The 20,086-nt window shown below is 42.0% G+C and overlaps 1 protein-coding gene across 4 annotated transcripts in view; it reads right to left on the bottom strand.

The window, feature by feature from the left end:
- Nucleotides 1-20,086, bottom strand: part of BCOR (BCL6 corepressor) — an 88,659-nt gene that overhangs the window by 15,235 nt on the left and 53,338 nt on the right. For 2 of the 4 annotated variants that reach the window (XM_066620945.1, XM_066620946.1), the window contains 4 exons: nucleotides 10,752-11,030; nucleotides 10,062-10,415; nucleotides 5,639-5,967; nucleotides 5,007-5,144 (listed from right to left, as the gene is read on the bottom strand). In XM_066620945.1, coding sequence (XP_066477042.1) covers nucleotides 5,007-5,144; nucleotides 5,639-5,967; nucleotides 10,062-10,415; nucleotides 10,752-11,030 — 1,100 coding nt within the window. The remainder of the gene's footprint in view (nucleotides 1-5,006; nucleotides 5,145-5,638; nucleotides 5,968-10,061; nucleotides 10,416-10,751; nucleotides 11,031-20,086) is intronic. The other 2 variants (XM_066620948.1, XM_066620949.1) reach the window with 2 other exon arrangements.

Below are 20,086 nucleotides of genomic sequence, written 5' to 3'. Positions count from 1 at the left end.
AGAGCTAAAGTGCCAAGTCAGCTGTGGGATCTGTCCACTAGCAACAGCAAAAATCGTTAAAAGTGACCTCTTGGCTAATTTTAAACGGGGTTTCAAATACATGAAGCTTCTTTACACCAAATCAGAACATTGGTTCACTGAACTAGGATGACCTATTCCTCAGACTGGCAGGGACTCCCAAAGGTTTCAAAGGTATTTTGCAGCTCTATTACTGGAGCTCCATTACGTGGAGATGCCAAATATTTAACCCAGGTCTTTATGCACACAAAGCTTGAATTTGGCCACTGAACTATGGACCTTGCCATGATTTTACCTTTTGGACTGAAAACAACTTTTACCCTCAGTACTGATCAGTATTGATCAATGGGCAGTGCCTACAGTAATGAAAAATGGCCAGGGAGGGTTTTCCCTTTTGGCACATGCTCTTGCTTAGCTCCCATTCATTTAATTTGTACAGAAGTTCCTGATGGACTGCACCTATTCCGCATCTAGCTTCTTCCCACAAAACTGGAGAAGTTCCCAGTGGATTTTATCCAATGTCATTAACCACAAAATGTAACAATGTAGAGTTTTATGGTTAATTAATTAAATGCCTCATTAACTCTTTCAACATGATTTATTCAATTCATAGAAATTTCAGTTCTCTTTGTTGAATTCTACAACATGTGGCTAATAGTACATGACTAGTTTGGTCCTAAAAGTGGGTATCCGAATAAAAACATTGCCAAGCTTGCATCAAACAATCTGGATGTATCAGTGTATTTTTCCCCCAGGTAAACCAACAGAACACAAGACAGTATTTAATATGAAGGCTACCAGCCAGATCTGGTCCACAGCCGGTTTTCACACACCTCTACATAGTTTACATCACTGCTGTAAAGTAATCTGAATTTCTACCAACCAACACTGCACAGAATTATTTTCAATGCTTCTTGAAATTCTTTATTTTTAATCCATTTTAGAATTTCACTCTCAGTAAGAGACAGAAATGAGCCTACTCTTCTCTAATAAGAATTGAAGTATAATCTTGTTCCAATCCAATCTAGATGGGGGGGGGGGGGCAGAAGAGGTGGTCTCATTTGCTGCTTTAGTATGTGTGACAAGCTGCATCTGTAGATCCATATTCCATGAGTATGGATCCGCAGAGCATTCTGTGCATCTTCCTCTATCCAAGCCAGTGAAGAAAATCACTGAAAGAATAATGTGCCTAAAGTCTCTTTACAACACAACAGCCAGCCCTGTCACAGTGATTTACATCACAGACCTTGTTTTCCAAACAATACAGAACCACTTCCTAGAGAAAGAGGGGAAGGGTGGGGAGAAGAAATTGTTTGTTGCTATGGAGATACCTTTAACATCAGAGACTGTCACTTAAGGAAAACAGGGAGGGAGGGACACATTTCATCCTGGAAGTATTTCCCTTTAAAATTGGGGGAGGGGTGGGGGAAGTGATGAATGTTCCAGAGGAAGCCCTTCTAAAGCAGCCTTCAGAAAGATAAGGAGAGCATTTGGAAATGCAGAGCCTTTGAGCAGCTCACCCTTGCAGCCAAAGTCTCATGGGGGTCCACAGACTCTGCTAGGCCAAGACCTGTAATGCATTCTACAAGGCAAACCCCATTCCTCCAGGGAAATTGTGGCAGAAACCTCAGATTTCCTGTCTACAACCCTATCCACAACCTCCCTCACACTCACAAATTCATCACCTTTCTCATATGCTCCTGGATAGATCAGAATGCTGAGAATCCACTCAAGTAGAAGCATTTTGTTTTAACTGGAAATCTCAAACTAAAGTAATCACAAAAGGCAAAATTATTTTTAAGTTCCTTGTGATGCAATATTCCCTGTCAAATTATACTCTCAGCAGTTGAAAAAAAAAAATGAAAAGCTGACATCAGCAACTCTCAAAACTTTGTTGTATTATGGTCTGAAGTGCTGGTTCTGGTTAGTTTGGTATTAGTGGTCACTAACATTTTCTTTTGCTATGACTGCTATACGGGAGAATACTAGAAAGGCTTCCAAATGCAAACATATGTGGGCCAGACAGGACAGGATAGCAGCATGTGATTGAACAGGAAAGTGCTCCATTGCATAGAAAAGCAGGGAGCTGCAAAGGACTGAGCAGGCAAGGAGTGCAGAACTTTCCTACTACCCATAGCTTATCTCTCACAGATCCTCTCTCCCAGCACTTTTTCTCCACAGCTGACCACCAGTGACAGAAGTGACCCAAGCTGGGCAAACAGTGTGGGGGAGGGACTGAAGGGTAGTAAGTAATTAATGCATAGAGAGTATAGCACTCATCCTGGTATTCCTCTTTTCCAAGATAAATTTTCTACCCACACTTTCTAAAGGATTTGTGAATTAGGAACATACAAAGTTGCTTCATATCAAGTCAGTCTATCTTGCTTAGTACTGTCAACCCTGACTAGCAGTGGTTCTCCACAATATCAGACATGTCTCTCCCCAGTCCTACTTGGAGATGGCAGGGATTGAATATGGGGCTTTCTGCATGAAAAACGTGAGCCCTGCCTTTGAACTATGGTCCTCCCCTGGTTCTGGGCATCCAGAATTACCACTGTCATATCCAATTCGAGTCTGAGCATTTATAGAGGCAAGAAAAAGAGCAACATTCCTAGGTCTGTCCATATTTACAACTAAAGACAACAACCTAGTATTACTTAGGCAATGTCTCGCCCCCTTCCCTTCATTTGTGCACTCAATACAGCTGCTTCAGGAAGAGTTTTAAAATTTGACATTCATTACTGTTTGCTCTGGAAAGGGTCTTCAGTATTTTCCTCTAATATTTAAATTGATGCCCCAAAGGATGACAGTTTGAACTAACTTTACTTTGCAACACCCCATGGAAATCAGAGACAAGATTTATGCCACCATGTAATAGCTGTGCACAAGATCTAAAGCACAAAAGTTCAAACAGTGTTTCATTTAAAATACCACATATATTACTAACTATTCTAAGTTTTAAGCTCCCATTGTTTGATCGTGCTGAACATTCGCCTTCTGAAATCCAGTGTGACCAGAATTGCTTTCACTGGCTATGCTTCACAGATAACACCACATTTCACTTCCTTAAACGTTACTCCAATTCCTGGGTATATTTGGGGTGCCGATTCCAAAAATGGCATCCGTTTTGTCCTATCACGTCTAGTTTTGGAGATATAATATAGACTCATTAGTGAATGGTTCAAGCAGCTTCCTCATGAGATTAGCTAACCTCATGTTAGCCAACATGTGCTAACATCATGCACAAAGAAAGGAAGGAAGGGGAAAGGAAGGAAACCTTTCCAACCATGGTGTTCTCCTGATCTTACAGTGGCCTCCATCACCACTGCATCAAAGACAGCTGGGGTGAAGGGTGGAAGAGCAAGATGATGGGCATAGCTGCCCTACCCATCTACCTACCCAATATGCCTTCTTCTCTAGAAAGTGGCTACAGCAGAAGTGAACTGGCCCTGTACCTTGAGAGTGTAGCAACAGCAAAATTGGAAGGAGCAAGGAAGACAACCAGTGACTTTCCTTTAATTACCAGGCAGTCCTATAAAGGGCTGCTGTCCCATTTGCCATTCTTAACAAGGAGTAGCCTAGAAATTTTGTAATTAAGAAATTCTAAATGGATGCCTCACTAAAGCTGTTGCTACTACTGCATTGTGAGGCTATATGTATTTTCAGGTAACCTGTGTAGGCTTTTCCTCACCTTTTTTAACATTCTGTTTTTTATACTATACTCCTGGTAAAATGCAGCCCATGGAAAAAAAAAATCCAATTATATAGCTAAGGAAAAGGAGGACAATTCCATCCAAAGCCAATTAAATCAACAGCCTGGGGCACATACTTCACCAAGGTTTTGCACCTAAAAAAGGTGTCACATTGTCCTACCAAACAACAGGTTAGATGCACCACAACCACTTAGATCTCAGTTTGCTAACTTGCATGGGCTTCAACACACTGAACTGATTGTGAGTCCAAATGTCTTCCCTTTCCATCAAGGAAAAAAGAGTACTGTAACAGCCCAATCCTATGTATGTCTACTCAGAAGCAAGACCCATTAGAGTCAATGGGGCTTACTCCCAGGAAAGTGTGAATAGGCTGTAATTTGGCTGCCTCTTGATAAAATCTTAGACCAAATAAGCCAAGAGAAAAACACACACACGTGTGCACACACAGAGTTTATCTTGTGTGTGTTTTTAAACTAAGTTCTGTATTACTTAATATTGTCTGCTACAGAAAGAAAAGAAACAAGACAGTATACCTTTACAGGACTGAAAAAGATACCTTTAACTTCCATATGGATTACACATGATGGTATTTGCACAAATAACTTCCAGTGTCTAAAAATCTAATACACAAATAATCAAACATATCAGGATCACCAAGCCAACATCTATTAACTGTAAGGGTACATTGTTACTAGATCATCTCTTTCAGCTGGTTGTCTGTATGATCATTTTCACTTTATAGATGCTATCTAAGCCATTGAAGTCTATGGCCTATAGTGCCTCATGAGCACTACAGTCTATACTTTTCAAATATACTCATCTCTTTAAAACGTAAGATTGAAAAGCAACTGTAAAATGAGGCATGACCATACTCTCACTCTTCCAGGGCTATCCAGCTCATTAGCCTTCCTTGGATACAGCAGAAATGTTCGTGGCTATGTAGTCATGTACACAGCTCTCTACTTTTTACTCAGGATTCCAATCCTGTAAAATACATCATGCACTGATTTTCTTATTGGCAATGACAGGCATCTATTCAGGTTCAAGTTTATTAAATTACAGGAGTTTATATGGTTTCTCTCCTAACCCCACCCGCAAAATACACTAATTGCATGCTTGAATGAAGAAAGAGAACACAGAGCCTCAAGATATTTCAGCATGTTGAGAAGGAACACAAAGAGAGATTCTACCCATGTGCACAGTTCGAATTATATGTGACATGAAGCATCTCCCCTATTCTAATTCAGAGTAGTGAACTTCAGAAATAATGCTTGCCTCGTATCCCAGTCGAGCTGCCCTTTGCAGAAGAGTTTCTCCAGCATTCTTATTGACAATAAGCCTTCGGGCTTCTGGCGGCATGGGACGACTTGGGGTAGTCTCCTGAGGGGTGCTTGCAATCTGCAGCTGTGAGGGCTAAAGAGACAGGCAATAATGAGGGAGTCTGCTGCTGCAGGCGATCGTACAATGCCTGCTCATGTGATTTGACTGGTGAAGAGTCACTGTCTAAAGGAGCCTCTGGTCGCTTCCCGAGTCTCCTCATTAACTATGACCTGTCAAAATCATTAGTGGATTCCACACCCCCACCCTCTACCCTTAATAATTCACTGAAAATCTTTTTTCCTCTCATTAAAAAAAAAGTATAGTAATGACACCTTCTAGATTTATATCATCCAAAAGTTGAAAGCCAAAATCCTTAAAGAATGGACTGTACATGAGCTCCCATGAAATCAAGGAATTTATCATGGAGTAAAGTGGAGAAAGCCTTGCAGAACAGGAGATTACATTTTAAGGCAGACAGGGAGAGTTTGTAATTATCACAGCGCAGACAATAAGCTAAGAATTCAAGCCAGCTGACTTTACCAAACATACAGTAATGTTAATGGACAATTAAATCAAGTAAGAGATACCTTCTCCTCAGTGCTTTCAATATCTGTAATGTCATCCCCAGTCAGGGATGACCTCCTCCTCCTCTCCTGCAGTGCCAAATGTTTTGTTTTACACTGCCGTTTCCCTGGTGGCTTTTCACACTCGCCGTGTTTCTGCAGCAGGGATGCAGCCTGAAAATCCTCTTCTTCGTCCGTGCACAGTACATCTGTCTTCCAGTTTTCTTTAATTTTCTGCTGCTTGGCAGCCAACCTTGAAGCTGGAGTACAGCTTGGCTGGGTCTGCCTTTTGCTGTTTATATTGGTGGATGAAAGGTTCTTCATATGCGGAGATGGGGGGAATAGAGGAATACCTAAATGGGAGGCAAGGCATTTCACATTGCATGGCATGTTGAAAGGGAAGAGGAAACAAATGCATATACGATGCTAACACTTAACACAAGGCTCTTCTGTTGCTTTAAACACGGAACTTTTACATTTGTATTACACTGCTACTTTAAGCAATTCCACATTTGACCCACAAAATATAAAGTAATTGTAATGGGCTAATAAATCCTCCAAAGTTATCTGCTAGATCTATGGACAGTATGCTGCTACCCAACTTAGGCACTGCATCATCTGTAGACACAGAGTCAATGTAGTTAATTACAATATTATATATTGTTTTTTAAATTATATACACTATGATATTTTTATACATATTTTAATTTTTAACACTATTCTTTAAGCCGCTTTGAGTTGCCCATTAGGAATTTAAAACGGAATATAAATACTGCAAATAAAATAATCACTCTATTTACTCCTTTTTAATGGCTGCAAGTGAGAGGAGTGGCTTCCTTACCTGTAACTTTGTGCTACCAAAATGGGAATTCGTTACTCTTTCACGTATAAAACTGAGTCTTTCCATCTTTGGAAGTTTTGTGAGGTTTTGCGTTTTGTTTGTGAAGCAGTAGTAAGCGAAAACTTGAGGGACACAGAAATTATTTCCAAAAGCAGAAATGGCACTTAAGAGCCCAAATCCCATTTCAGCCTTTGAAAAGTCTTCCTTCGTACACCAAAAAGGAAGAAAACCTTTGGGCCAACTTCTTGAGGGCATCCTGAATGTGGGTTCACAGAGCTAAATATGAATTTTCTCCTACTGTAGACCTCTCTACAAATGAAATAGCTGTCTTTCCTATAAAATGAGCAAGCACCTTTCAAGAGAAAGAAACTGCCCAAATCTATCCTCAGCCAGCCTGCAGTGTACAGTGGCTCATGGGCCACCTGGGGACCAGGCTGGTGGGGAGAGGTAAATAAAGAAAACTTACTTACCTCCTACACTGCTTCCTGGTCCCGAATGGGCTTACTCAGATCTACACCAGCTATTTTGCTGGCATAAATCTGTTAGGTCAAAGGGGGCATGTTAGACCTGGGACAGGAGCATTGGATCTAGTAGGCATCACAGCTGCCAAGATCCAGCCCAACCTGCTGCCAACTTACCTTGCATGGCAGCTTATCTGTAGGCCACTACAGCACACACATGTGGCCTTCTGGGCCTTGCACTGGCAGCAGCTCTCCACTAAATGGCAGAGTGCCTGCTGCAATAGCAGCCTACAGGACGTGCAGGGGGATAGCAAGATCTGCCAGTTAATCCCATGGATAGGACTGGGCCCTTAGACACTCTTTCAGTGGCAGTTTCTAGAATGGTGACAGTTTCTACATGCTAAAAGAACCAGAATATATTGAGCCTAAGTGATGTTTTCTCCAAAATAGTTTCACATAACTTCCAGGTCCTGGCTGTGCCTGAAGCGGAATAGACCCACCTAATGACTTTTTCTCCCGGCCTTAAATTGATATAGATTTAACCTCTCAGGAATGAAATTTGGTGACAGAAGGAAAGACTAAAAAAAGTATTAAAATTAGGACAGCTTATAATACCTTTGACGTGGTATCATATGCATTCAAGTATCTGAAGTTCTACAAGATCAAGGGATAGATCAGGGGTCTCCAAACCCTGGCCCAGGGGCCAGATGTGGCCCATGGAGAGCCTCTATCCGGCCCGTGGACAGCCTCTGATCCCCTGAGAGCCTCTGGCCCAGTTGACCAAATACAATCAGAGTTCTGCTTGTGGGGTGGGGGAATGGGGGTCCATATAAGTGTGTGTGCTTTATTTCTTGGGCTGTATTGGTGCTTAGAGAAATTCTTGACATTTGAGCCCATTCATTCATTCATTCATTCATTTCAGTCATTCATCTAAGTCCCATCTCTAATGTATTTATTTAAATTTTATATTTAATTTTCTTTTTACGGCCCTCGACACCGTGCCAAATATTTGATGCAGCCCTTTGGCCGAAAAGTTTAGAGACCCCTGGGATAGATGAACAGAAGGTGGGAACAATGAGGAATTGGACATGTGGAATTATGGAAACAACTTCTACTCCCTATATGAAAAAGAACTCCTTGTCTTCTCTCGCAAACATTCTGAAGCTTCTTTTAGAAGCCCTAAAAGCCACTACTCCCTGCACATAGAAAATTAACAAGTCACAGAAAATATAAGGCTAGAGCCCCTCTCTGTGACATATTACTTATCTATGTGCAGGGTAATTTTTCTTCATACGGAGGAGCCTCAGTCACGGAAGAAAACACACAGACATACACAGAGGCCACAGTGGGGGATGCAGGCCACGCACAGATTTACATCCAGTAATGTACATATCAGGTCTAATCTCTGCTACACTAACTATAGCCTATAACTAGAAGGGACATGAAGTGCATCAATGCTTATAGATGCACTATATTTCTATATTCTCTCTAAGACATCCACACTGGTGTGCAGATGCCTTCTCCAGCTGCGTGGATGCTTGGTGACATCACCAAATTGCCAAGCTCCTCAATGTGTGGAGCTCAGATTTACCAAGTGTAAATCCATCAAAATTTGATTGTACTACCTCACATTTCACATCTGAGAATATGAAAGCATCTCCTTAGCAGGAGCTGTGCTACTGTAAGATGCTGGTGTCCCAAACCAGAGATTCTAGCAATGGGGCCAGGCACCCCTTTGCAAGCAGAAGGAACAACTGGCCTAAATTCAGCTGAACTGCAGTGCCACTATTGTATATGTCTGGGAATAGTACTAAAACTTCCAGCCCAGTAGGAACCAAGAGGGTCCCAATCTGGCCCTCCAGATCAACTCAGGCCTAGTTCTTCAAGGTGAACAACTCCATATTGTTAATAATAATAATACTTAAGTGCAGACCAAGGTGCTCATCTGCCTGCAGAACCTGCCACTGACAAACTACAACATCAGAACAATTTCCAGAAGCTATTTCCTAAAGAACTGCTCCCAGCTGGAGATGAAATAAGAGAGAGAAGGAAAAACAGCTGAAGCCATGAGTCCAGGTATTCTGCATTTGACCATACAGGCAAAAAGAAACCACCCCAATCCTACCTTGCCATTAAAAAAAAGGAATTCAAGTCAATTTTCCAATGATTTCTGGAACTGATTCAAGGTGCTGATTTTTAGTTTCAAAGCCCTAAACAGTTTGGAACCTGGATATCTGAAGGGCACCTTCTACATGAACATATATTGTGAGAAGTCCTTACATATGTATACATGCATGCACACATCCTACCACCACTACATGATGATAGAGACACATGATTGGGTGCTGCTGATGAGAACCAGATTATGGAACACTCTTGCCTCTGGAAGTTTGGCTCTCCTCCTGTCTTAGGAGTTTCTAATGGAAGGTGAAGACAGTTTTGTTTGAGCATGCTCTTTACAGCATTGGGTGAGGATTTTATGTTCTCTGCCGTTTTTCTGGTTTTGTTTATTTTTCTGTGCTATTGCCAAGTAAGTTTTGCTTAAGGTTTGTATTTAAGGTTGTTAGGATACCTTATCTGGTTGAAAGACGTGGGACAGATATTATAAAATAAATAAATAAAGCAGACATTTTTCTTCCTTCCCAACTCCCCAGAAGAGGAAAAGTTAGCTCAGAAGTTCAAAGCCTAATGGGCTACCTAATCCCATGACCAATAAAAGACTCAGAACTCTTCACACATTTTTTAAAATGTACACTCAGTCTTAATAACCCATTTTACATAGACAAGTACTAAAAATGGTTATGAAGTCAAAACCAAATTCTAAAAATGTCAAAATGCATCCTGCAGACAAACATATTTTAGATTAAAAAAAAAACATATACACACACATCTACGATGGGGTTTAAAATTGAAATTAATGCCACACCACACTACACACACAAACATACACATACACTGCAAATCTGGCAAAACAAGCATGAATGAAGTTAAATAGTGGCACTTTCAGTCCTTTATATATAATAAAAATTTTATATTATATATAATATAATATAAAACTTCTACAAAAAGTACTGACAACTTCTGAGCACTGGTGGCAGCATGCGTCACTAAGTAGTGCTAGATTTCCCTAGTAATCTCTGCATACCTTGTTCATTGTCACTTGTTTTGAGGGACTCTTCAGACCAACTTCTATTGCTTTTGACCTCTGACCTTTTCTTGGTGTGCCTTTCTTCTGTGCAGTCTTTGACCTTTGCAGTGGCCTCTGGCTGAACAGCCTCAGCTAAATCTTTCCTGCTTTGCCGGCCCAACTTGCCGGGTGGGGATCTCTCTGGTGACACCTGCTGCTCCCATAGTTCCCTAAGATGCTGCAGGTGACGCTGCTTTTTGGGATGGAGCCCTGTTAATTCAATGCACACCTTCAGGTTGGTCACCTCATTACAATTGGGCTCTTCTAAGTGGTTAGAGGAATTGTTTGTCATTTCCCTCTCAGGCCAGTCATCTAATGGAAAAATAACTAAAAATTAATCAAAAAGGCCCTCAACTTGAAACAAAAGCTATAGTTCACTTGTGGGGCAGATCGTTTCAGCTTTACCACCACACTATGCATTTTTAAAGAATAGCTCAGGAAGGGGTTTGCATGCACTACAGCCATTTGTATTGTCCAATGATTACATTGTCCAATGACTATTTTTAGATACCCTTTAGATACCCAAATATCATCCAGGTGAGTACTTGGGATAGGCACAATCAAAGTAATACATGGACATATGTTAATTAAAAGTGTGTTCATTTCACAAGACATGCCTGAACAACGACCAAAGCTGAGTCTGGTTACCTTTAGAGTTCTTCCTCTTTTTTGCTTTTGATGCAAATTCATCCTCTAGTTCCTCTACAAAGTTTTCTTTAAGACTTCCATCATTCTGCATTTTCTCACCAGAACGTTTGCGCTTTCTGTCCAGATGTGGACATAGGGCCTGGTTGGCATCTTCTTTTGCCTGGTCACTTGTCTTGTCATATTCAGTAAGTCTCTCCAAACAATCATCTGCTGGAGGACCTTTTTCCTCGGGAATTTCAAACTTGTGATCTTGTATGCTCTCTGCATTATGAAACTCACCTTTAAAAAAAAGTCACCATATCATTTACTCAAGGAGACTGTTGTGCAAGAAAAATCTCTGATTCCTTCAAATACAACATCAATTCCTGAAGCATATGCAATGCATTTAGAATTGATACTAAAGCAGATTTAACAAAAACCAGTAGACACCATTACTGCTAGCATTTCACTACACTGCACCCTCATAGGTGCTCTCAAGATACACATTTTTACTTATTCATACTGCACATATTAAGACAATCACTCTTTATCCATAACAAGATTTTGGATATAAGGTCAGAGATTTCAGATATATGGGATTGGTGGGAGGACGGGATTACATCCCTCAGAGGCAATGCCTACATTCCATTTTACCCAATAGGTACACCTCCACTTTGAGCTCCAGAGACAGAAAAGGGAACGAAATACCTCAGGCACCCAAGTTCTTAGAGACAGGATCAAATTTTGAACTTCTTCTGGTAGGAGAAAAATCCAGAAGGGCCCCCTTTCTCATGTGAGCTTTGGAAGGCTTTAGAAGTGCTTTACAGAACCCTCAGAGGACTGAGTAGGACTGTGGGTGCCCTCCTACATATGAGATAAGGGAACATTTGTTCCCTTACTTCAAGGCTACACTGAGGCTGCATCAGCAATAGAAAATTGGATAGGACTGGGTTCTTATTCTAATTTATCATGCCACACAACTTTTTCCTTATGGTACTAGGCATTTGGGGTGATTTGGGGGTTAACTTCAAATGGCTTTGGAAAGAGTTAGAATTTTTACCATTGAAACTAATGTAATAATTGAACTCATTCAGCTTTTCACTATAAGGACTGCTTTCAGGACAGATTAGGTATATATAAAGAGGGAAAGGCATACTTTACAAGGAATGGGTGAGATCATCTGGGTCATTGCCTTTCCCAGGATACACAAAACTGAGGGTGATAATGGGGGGGGGGGGAATCAGTAGCACACTACCATATTGCCCTTCCATGAAAATTCTACGGTTATCTAATTGCATATTGCTAGAACTCACATGCTTTGAAAACTTGCTTGACATTTTGTATCTTCAAGGTTATACTTAACCTTAAGCTCAGCCAAAAACATGTACAATATAACAACATCTGAGAACTAGGAATCTCATGGTTTCAACAGACATACATTTCTGAACAGGGCTGAAAAAATACCAAGTTGCAAATGAGCAACGCATTAGGACACTGCACTTAAACCAGCCATTGCACACACTTTAGACAAAAAATTTTCCCTACATGTTTCTGTCAACCTTCTTCCTATGCTCTCCAGTTTTCTTTTCCTGCATTGTTACTAAGAATGCAGCTGCTCTTCCTCTCCATGTATCTGCCTTTGTCCTGTCTCCCCCATACATTCCTCTTCTAATTTATCCCATCAATCTTATCACCCATTTAACTTTCTCTTCCATTTTGTCACATGCCTTATCTTCTCAGCTTAAACCTGTGCCTGACTGAGAAAACCAGACTTGAGAAGTATGGATACTCAGCATATCAGACCAATCTACAGGAAAAGTTCATTTAAAGGTACCATATATATATATTTAAAAAACTATAAAAAGGTACATTTAAAGGTGCCATATATATATGGTGCCATATAAAGGTGCCATATATATATATATATAGGTGCCACATATATGGGTGTTCTTATGTTCTTAGATCTGATACACAAAAGGGGGTGTGTCAAACCTGGGATGGGGGTATAGGATTCAGCAGCCACCTGTGCCACCAAGATAATCCCCGCTTCACCCTGAATCAGCTCTGACCACCAACAAAACCATTGTGGCAGCCAACCTGCAGGGTGCTGTCAATGGAGCATGACCTTCCAGGCCTTATACCAGCAGCAGCACACTGCAGACTGGCGGAGAGACTACCATGATGGCATACTGCATAGTATACTGGCAGACCTCAGGGATAGGATTGCGGACTGTGCAGACAGGATTGGGTCATTAGTTTGTGGTCAAACAGCACTACAGCACACTTCAATAATTAGCTCTGTTGAACTCAAGATGACCTACAATCCGAACATGTATTAAGCTCTCCTTTTATCTCAGTTCTGGGTAGTTCTTATTGAGAGACATTTCAAATGAGAGATGGATTCAATACATTTTGAGCATTGTAGCATAAGTTGTTTTGCTGAAAGATGTTGGCTATAAAGGCTAATAAAGACAATGTAGAATAAAAATATTTTCTACAGAAATGATGAAAAAACATACAGATCTGAATAAAATCTACAAAGCTTCAGTTATCACAGACTTGAAAAGGGGGCAAAAATACTACAGCTTATTTTCCCCTGAAACAAAAGTCTAGTTGCTAATTTTTTGTGCCAGGCTCCATTTTCACTTATATGCTCTTCTCTAGTTGCTGGAAGAAAGTGTTCAGTTACATTAATTAACAGTCATGATCTTACTGCAAATATTTGGAGGACTGGATGTTACTGGCCCAGAAAGAAACTTGTGATCCAATAACTCCATTTGCAGAATGTTAGTTAAGAGTATTAATCCATGCTACATTAAAGTTTTAACCTGTTGGGCACATACCAGTAGATCCAACCTTTTAAGAAAAGCATGAATTACACATCCACCAAGAATGACTCCCACATAACCTTCATTTGCCTCAAAAAAAACAAGGGCTCAAGTGGACCTCAGGTGGATTAAATTTATTTACATTTTTTAAACATGATCCATAATAATGCCTTAATAAGTTGTCTGCTATCTCTCCATAACATCTCTCTTCGCCATGCAAATATACATGAAGCTTTAATCCAAATCTTCAAAATGGTTACTAGAACAGATTCTGAATGTTGGGCCACCCTCCCCAGCCACTACTCTCCCCACCAACTGCATTTAATACAGTGCCTTTTTAAAAGCACAGTGCATGTTGATGCAGTGACTACTTGGACTGCTCTGAAAGTTCAAGCATAGCATTGGCAAGAATCAGGAGTGAGTACATATACACAAGTGTTGGGTTCAACAAACCCTGTCCTGAACCAGACCTCAGGTCTATACTTGGCAAATATCCAAGAAGCGTTCATACATCACACATACAAAGCCATATATCAGATGGTGGTTGTACACAACCATACAGACAGGGCCTCGGTATCCACAAGGTATCCATTCTTGGGGCTCCCATGGTTAACAGAAACCACAGATAATGAAATCTACGGCTTCACCCCCTTTAAACCCTCCAAAGGTGATCGGAGCACAGCTCTGGTCACCTCAGCAGGGCTTTCTGAAGCCTGCAGAGGCCATGTGTGTGTGCCCATGGCCTCTGTATGCTCAGAATGGCCAAAAAGGCTGAAGAAGAAAAAAACTGTTTCTGGTTTCTGGCAGGAAACAGAATTTTTATGCCTTTTAAGGTATCCTGAGGCCCAGGGAGAGTTTCTCTGGCCTTCAGAATGCTTTATAACAGTGGTTCCCGAATTTTCCCAGCTTGTGCCTCCCCTGATCCTTGTAGCCATTGGCCATGGCTCCCCATTACAACACCTCACCTCAGTTACCCCCAAAATGGGGATGAAGGTGTTATAATTATACACTAGAAAAAAGACTGAGGCTCTGAACTCTGAGGCTGCAATCGTAACCACACTTACCTGAGACTAAGCCCCATTGAACAAAATAGGACTTACTTCTGAGTAGACCTGGTTAGGATTGTGCCCTGAGTTTGTTAGCAGCACACCTGGAGGGTTTTAGAAAGGGAGGGGGGAAGTGATGAATTTGCTGGGGGAGGGGAAGATTTTATTTTGTGTGTATCTGCTAATTGCAGACTGATGCAAACTGAGACCCAGAGACTGTTTGGATGGAATCCTAACCCCACTTTCCTGGGAGTAAGTCCCATTGAACACAATAGGACTCGCTTCTGAGTAGACCTAGCTAGGATTGTGCCTTTTGTCTTACAATAGCAGTCAACAGAGTACCCCCCCACCCAAAAGGAGGCAGGAGGAAAAAGGGGAATGGCTAAAAAGGAATAGGGATTTTTATTTTTAATCAATTTTTGGAGACAAAGCCATCAAGAGTGGCTTTTTTTCTTTTTTGAAGGGGGAGAAAAAAAGAGAAAGGTGAGGATCCTTGGTTAAGCGGACACAGACCCCAAGCCTATGTAGGTCTACTCAGAAGTAAGCCCCATTTGAGTGAATGGGGCTTACTCCCAGGAAAGTGTGGAAAGGATTGCAGCCACACCCAGCAAGATTACAACTCACCTCAAAAGTAGATGGGGGCTGCTCACACAGACACCCAACATGCAGATGCCACCCCTATTCCCCCCAGGCAAGACGGAGGGATGCAGGCTGGGGCATTTGGACACCCCCCCACTAGGAGCAAGCTGGCTCTTTCCTTCCCCAGCAGAGGAAAGTGCTGCACTGCCTGTACTTACTTTGAAGCCTGCCAGGAGCACACCCTGTGCTGATGAGATGCAGCACCTCCGCACCCTTCTCTCCTCCAGTCTTGACCAATCCCAGGATGCCCAGGGCAAGGGGCACACTGGGAAATGTAGTCCTTGGGGTGAGGTTGCACATGGAGAGAGCTCCATGATGAGATGCAGCACCTCTGCCTGCCCAGCCAGCCTTCTCTCCCACCTCCCCCCACCATGTTTCACACGCCCTCCCAGCTTCACGCTGCCCCACCTCATTCACAGCTGCAGAAAAGCAGCAAGTCAGCAGGTAGCGAGTAGAGTAGAGTAGCCCAGCCCAGCCTCTCTCCCTGAGATGCCTGGAGACACCCCTGGAGGCTAACCACCCCTCACTAGGGAGGTGGGACCCACAGATTGAATACCTCAGCTTTATAAAAATGTCACTTCCATTTTTTCAGCCTTTTCAGCCATTCTGAAGCCCGAAGAGGCCACGGGTGGACGCACACAGCTCTGCAGAATTCAGAAAGTCTTCCAGACACATTTGGAGGGTTCAGGTTGTGCCACATCTGGCTCTAACATGGGTCTGGGGGAGCTATGTTGAGCCAGATCCATGGATATAAGCAGCCTCCACCTTTACAATATTGCCTTCAAACAAGTCAGACTATCTCAATATTATCTATGTGGCCAAGGCTCTCCAGGGCTTCAAACTGGAATCTTTTCCAGTCTTAAAAGGCGATACCAGGAACTGAATCTGAGAGTCCAATCTTAACTAACTTCCCTGTGCCAATGCAACCATGCCAATGGGGTGCACACTTTATCCTGTGGTGGGAGGCAGTCATAAGGTAAGGGAATGTTACTTCCCTTATCTTGGGCCTGTATTGCAGCTGCATAGCCATGGGAAAATTGATTAGGATTGGTTAGGATTAGGCTGTGAGACCTCCTGCATGCAAAGCACCACCAATTACAGACCGCGTGAGTCAGGCTTGCATCATACATTAGTACATTATAATTCCAATAAGCTAACTACATCAAATATGGGAAAAGAGGGATTCTGTTCCACCACAAACATTCGGCAGAAAACTAATCCACTGAATTCACTTATTAATTATCATCAGTTATCATTCTGTTGCCTATGAACATTTCAGCCCAATCCTAACTAAATTTCCAGTGCCAATGCAGTAGTTTGGCTAGGATTTTGTTGAAATTCTTCCAAAATGGGTAAAAATAAAAGTAACGACTGGAGGCAAGGGATATAGTGAAGGAGCCCTAAATTTGCTTGGTCTTCTCAAGTCATAAGAGCTCTGTGTGAGGCCCTATCCAAAAATGTAATAGGCAGCAGAAAGATAGAAATGGAAAATTTGCTCATGGATATTGTAGAACAGAACAGATAGTAGCAATTTCAAGAGGTAGGGTGGCAACAGATATCTCTCTCTCTCTCTCTCTCTCTTTCACAGCACAATCCTATGCAAGTCCCATTGTGTTCAATGGGCCTTACTCCCAAGAAAGTATGAATAGGATTGCCGCCTCACTCACTCACTCACTCACTCACTCACTCACTCACTCACTCACTCACTCACTCACTCACTCACAGGTTGAAGAAAACAAAAAGTTTAGTTCTGGAACCTAAAAATTGGCAAAGATGTGGCAGATTCATTCTCAGTACAATTCCCAATACATAGTCTTGCAAAGATAAGCACTTTTCTTTTGTTGGCAGTACATCATCCAGCTCTCATAAATCCATCTTAAACAAGACAGCTGGGGTGGTGTCAGGGTTGGTCAGGTGAGGCACTGGTCAAGCATCTATGCTCAAGAGTGTCCACCACATCAAGCCAACCCTTGGTATAAATGGCAGCACCCACAGTGCCAGCATGGGGCAGGTGGGAATTCCATGGGGGCTCAGCGCAAGGCTTTCCCCCAGAACTGACATCGACTGAAGACATAAAAAGTAGCCACTTTGCTGAAGTTAAGCAGATCTGGGTCAGCAAGGGCCAGGACAAGAGACCATCTGAGCACCACACACACACACACACACACACACACACACACACACTCTTAAGTGATAAATATGTAGAAACTCATTGCCATTTATCTGGACGTACATCTCAATTGAAAGCAAGCAAATTTAGAGCAGCAACTCACACAGATATACAATGGGCAAACTCCTTTCGAGCACAGATAATTCTGTTGCATCTTTGCACTGGGAACATATTGTACAACCCAGTGACATTTGAAACAGTGATTCAGGAAACTTATGCCTTTTTCCAGCAGAGGTTGATTGGAAAAAGACAAGGTTACATGAAAGAACCATACAGAGACTTATGAGGCAACCTCCTCTGCAGGTCAGTACTAGATGCTCCCAGGAGCCATACTGAATTAATTCATTTTTTGCTGCACACTAGCAGTTGCTCATAGTACACTGGTGTGCCCTGGCACACAGTCTGGGAATTATCAATCTAATCTTATGCTCCAGCACTCCGCTCCCTGAAGCAAAGAAGATCAGGCTTAAGGATCTCTCTACTGACATTGCATCTCAGTGTGAACAACTGCAGTGGTAGGAAGACCTCAAATTCAAACTCGAAAGCAAACCTACATTAGTTTTCATACATAATAAGGAACCACATGTGGCTACATCCTTGTGGCTACATCCAGTTATGGAAAAGGCTTCAGGAGTCAACCTCGAGGCAAAATCAGGAGCCGGAGTCCCTAAGGCAGTTCATGGCTGAACACAGTCACGTTCTGGCAACTCCTGCAATGCCACTGGAACCAACCGTACTGGCTTCTGCCTTTCCATTGGACCATTTCAGCGACGTGGAGAGAGGGGATTTGCTGCATGGGTAACAGTCTATCCTCCATATCTACCTTACCCAGACTTCGTGCACTGGAGAGGACACTGTTCCGGAACCACTGTTCAGAGCGCATGTCATAGTCTTCCGAGACTGAAGGATGCCAGCTAAGGAAGGAGCCACATTCACTTTTCTGGTGCAAAACAGTGGTCATGCTGCAACAGCCAAAGCCACTGAGAAGGACTGGGTTGCCAAAACTATCCGACCAATGCCTTCACTACTGTGGCATTTAAGAAGCCAATTGACACTTAAACATTTCTTAAAACACTTTAAATATTTCTCTAACAACCAAGTGCAATTCCATTTACCAACCATAAGTCATCAAATACCACCTGAAATGGATCTGTGTACCAGTTGCTGAAATCATTTCACCACTAAACAGACTCATAACAAATACATCCCATAATTTATCACACTTGTGGTATCGAAGTTCTCAATAGCAACATTTTCAGTCACCTTGACAACAAATAGCTTTGCAACGCCTCTCACAGTTTCTAGTGATTTTTAAACTTTCTGGAAGAGAGTCTAGACACCTGCCTCCTATTCCCCATTGCCGATTCTCAGTCAGTCTGCCTAGCACTTTGTGCCCTTTTACAAGAAAGATACAAAACCTTGCTGTGACTCTTCAAAGCAATTTCCCTACCAATGAATTGCACTTTGAAATGCCGAAAGAACAGCCTGGAAGTCAAACATCACAGGCCTTAGGAAAGTTTCTTTCCTAATGCCCTTCTTCCACTTCTAAAGATTTGTACTGATGTCTCTACAAGTGACTGTTGCAGTAACTTGTCCTGTGTCACTGCACTAAAAGTTGGAATACTCCATTATAGGCACTTATTTTCTGGCACAGTAATTAACAGATTGTTAAGAAAGAAGACAAACCAGGAAAAGAAACAGTCTGGCCATTCACAGATCAGTCTTATTCAGTCCATTTCACCTTCACACGAGATGCAGACTAAAGCTATATAAAAACGTGGCTTAAGCTGCCAGTAGGTAGTACTGTCTCACTTTCATAATATTAGGCACGTTTTAGCCAGCACTCAATCAGGCAGACTGCTGTATCTGCACAGCATTTTTTGTGCTTGAATGAGACTCTGCCCAAGTGCAACAGCTCCATCTGCACACCACAGGATCAAGAGCAAAATTTATTTTTCCACTCCTATAAATTCACAGTAATGCTTAGTGTGAGAAAGAGAAGTGCAGGAACTTGGCGACAGGTGAGTAACTTCTTCTTTGGTACCACCACCCCATTCATTCTCTTAGACTTTCCTTACTTTTGCAGTGAACTACGGGAATGGCCTCCAACATAAATACATGAGTACTACTCCAGGTTGCAAGCTGCTTGGTAAGTGAGTCTCTGCGGGTTCTCCAAATGCTTTGTGCTTCTGCAAGACCCCTTCACTGGAGGACTTAAGGTATAACACAGCCCTTTATAGCCCCAGTTCATCCCTCTTCCATTGACCCATCCCTCCCTAGGTCAGGGAAAACAATAGCATTCTGTCTTCTACTATCCCAGCTCTATTTGTGTTAACTTGTTGATAGTGGGGAAAGGGGTGGAGACTGCAGCATCCTCACCATAGGATACTGCATCAATGGGGGGGGGGGGAATAAGATTAGGCTGTGAGTGTTGAAATAAGAAACAAAGATTATGTTAGATACAATGAACAGACATGGTTGAAATCTGAATGTGTTTACATTTTTACTTTTCTATTTGTGTACTTTCCCAAAGTACAAGGGATGGAGGAAAAGGGATTTCATAACAGTTTGCATGAAAAGTTTATAAAACCACTATTAACCAACTGCAATCTCCATAGAAAAATTTGACAAAATAAAACCCTTTGCTCTTCTGATGACACCAGACACTTTTGC

Source organism: Tiliqua scincoides, chromosome 3 (genome assembly GCF_035046505.1).
Source record: "Tiliqua scincoides isolate rTilSci1 chromosome 3, rTilSci1.hap2, whole genome shotgun sequence".
Taxonomy (NCBI): Eukaryota; Metazoa; Chordata; class Lepidosauria; order Squamata; family Scincidae; genus Tiliqua; species Tiliqua scincoides.
The sequence above is the reverse complement of the archived record's forward strand: the minus strand, read 5'-3'. Positions and strand labels throughout refer to the sequence as shown.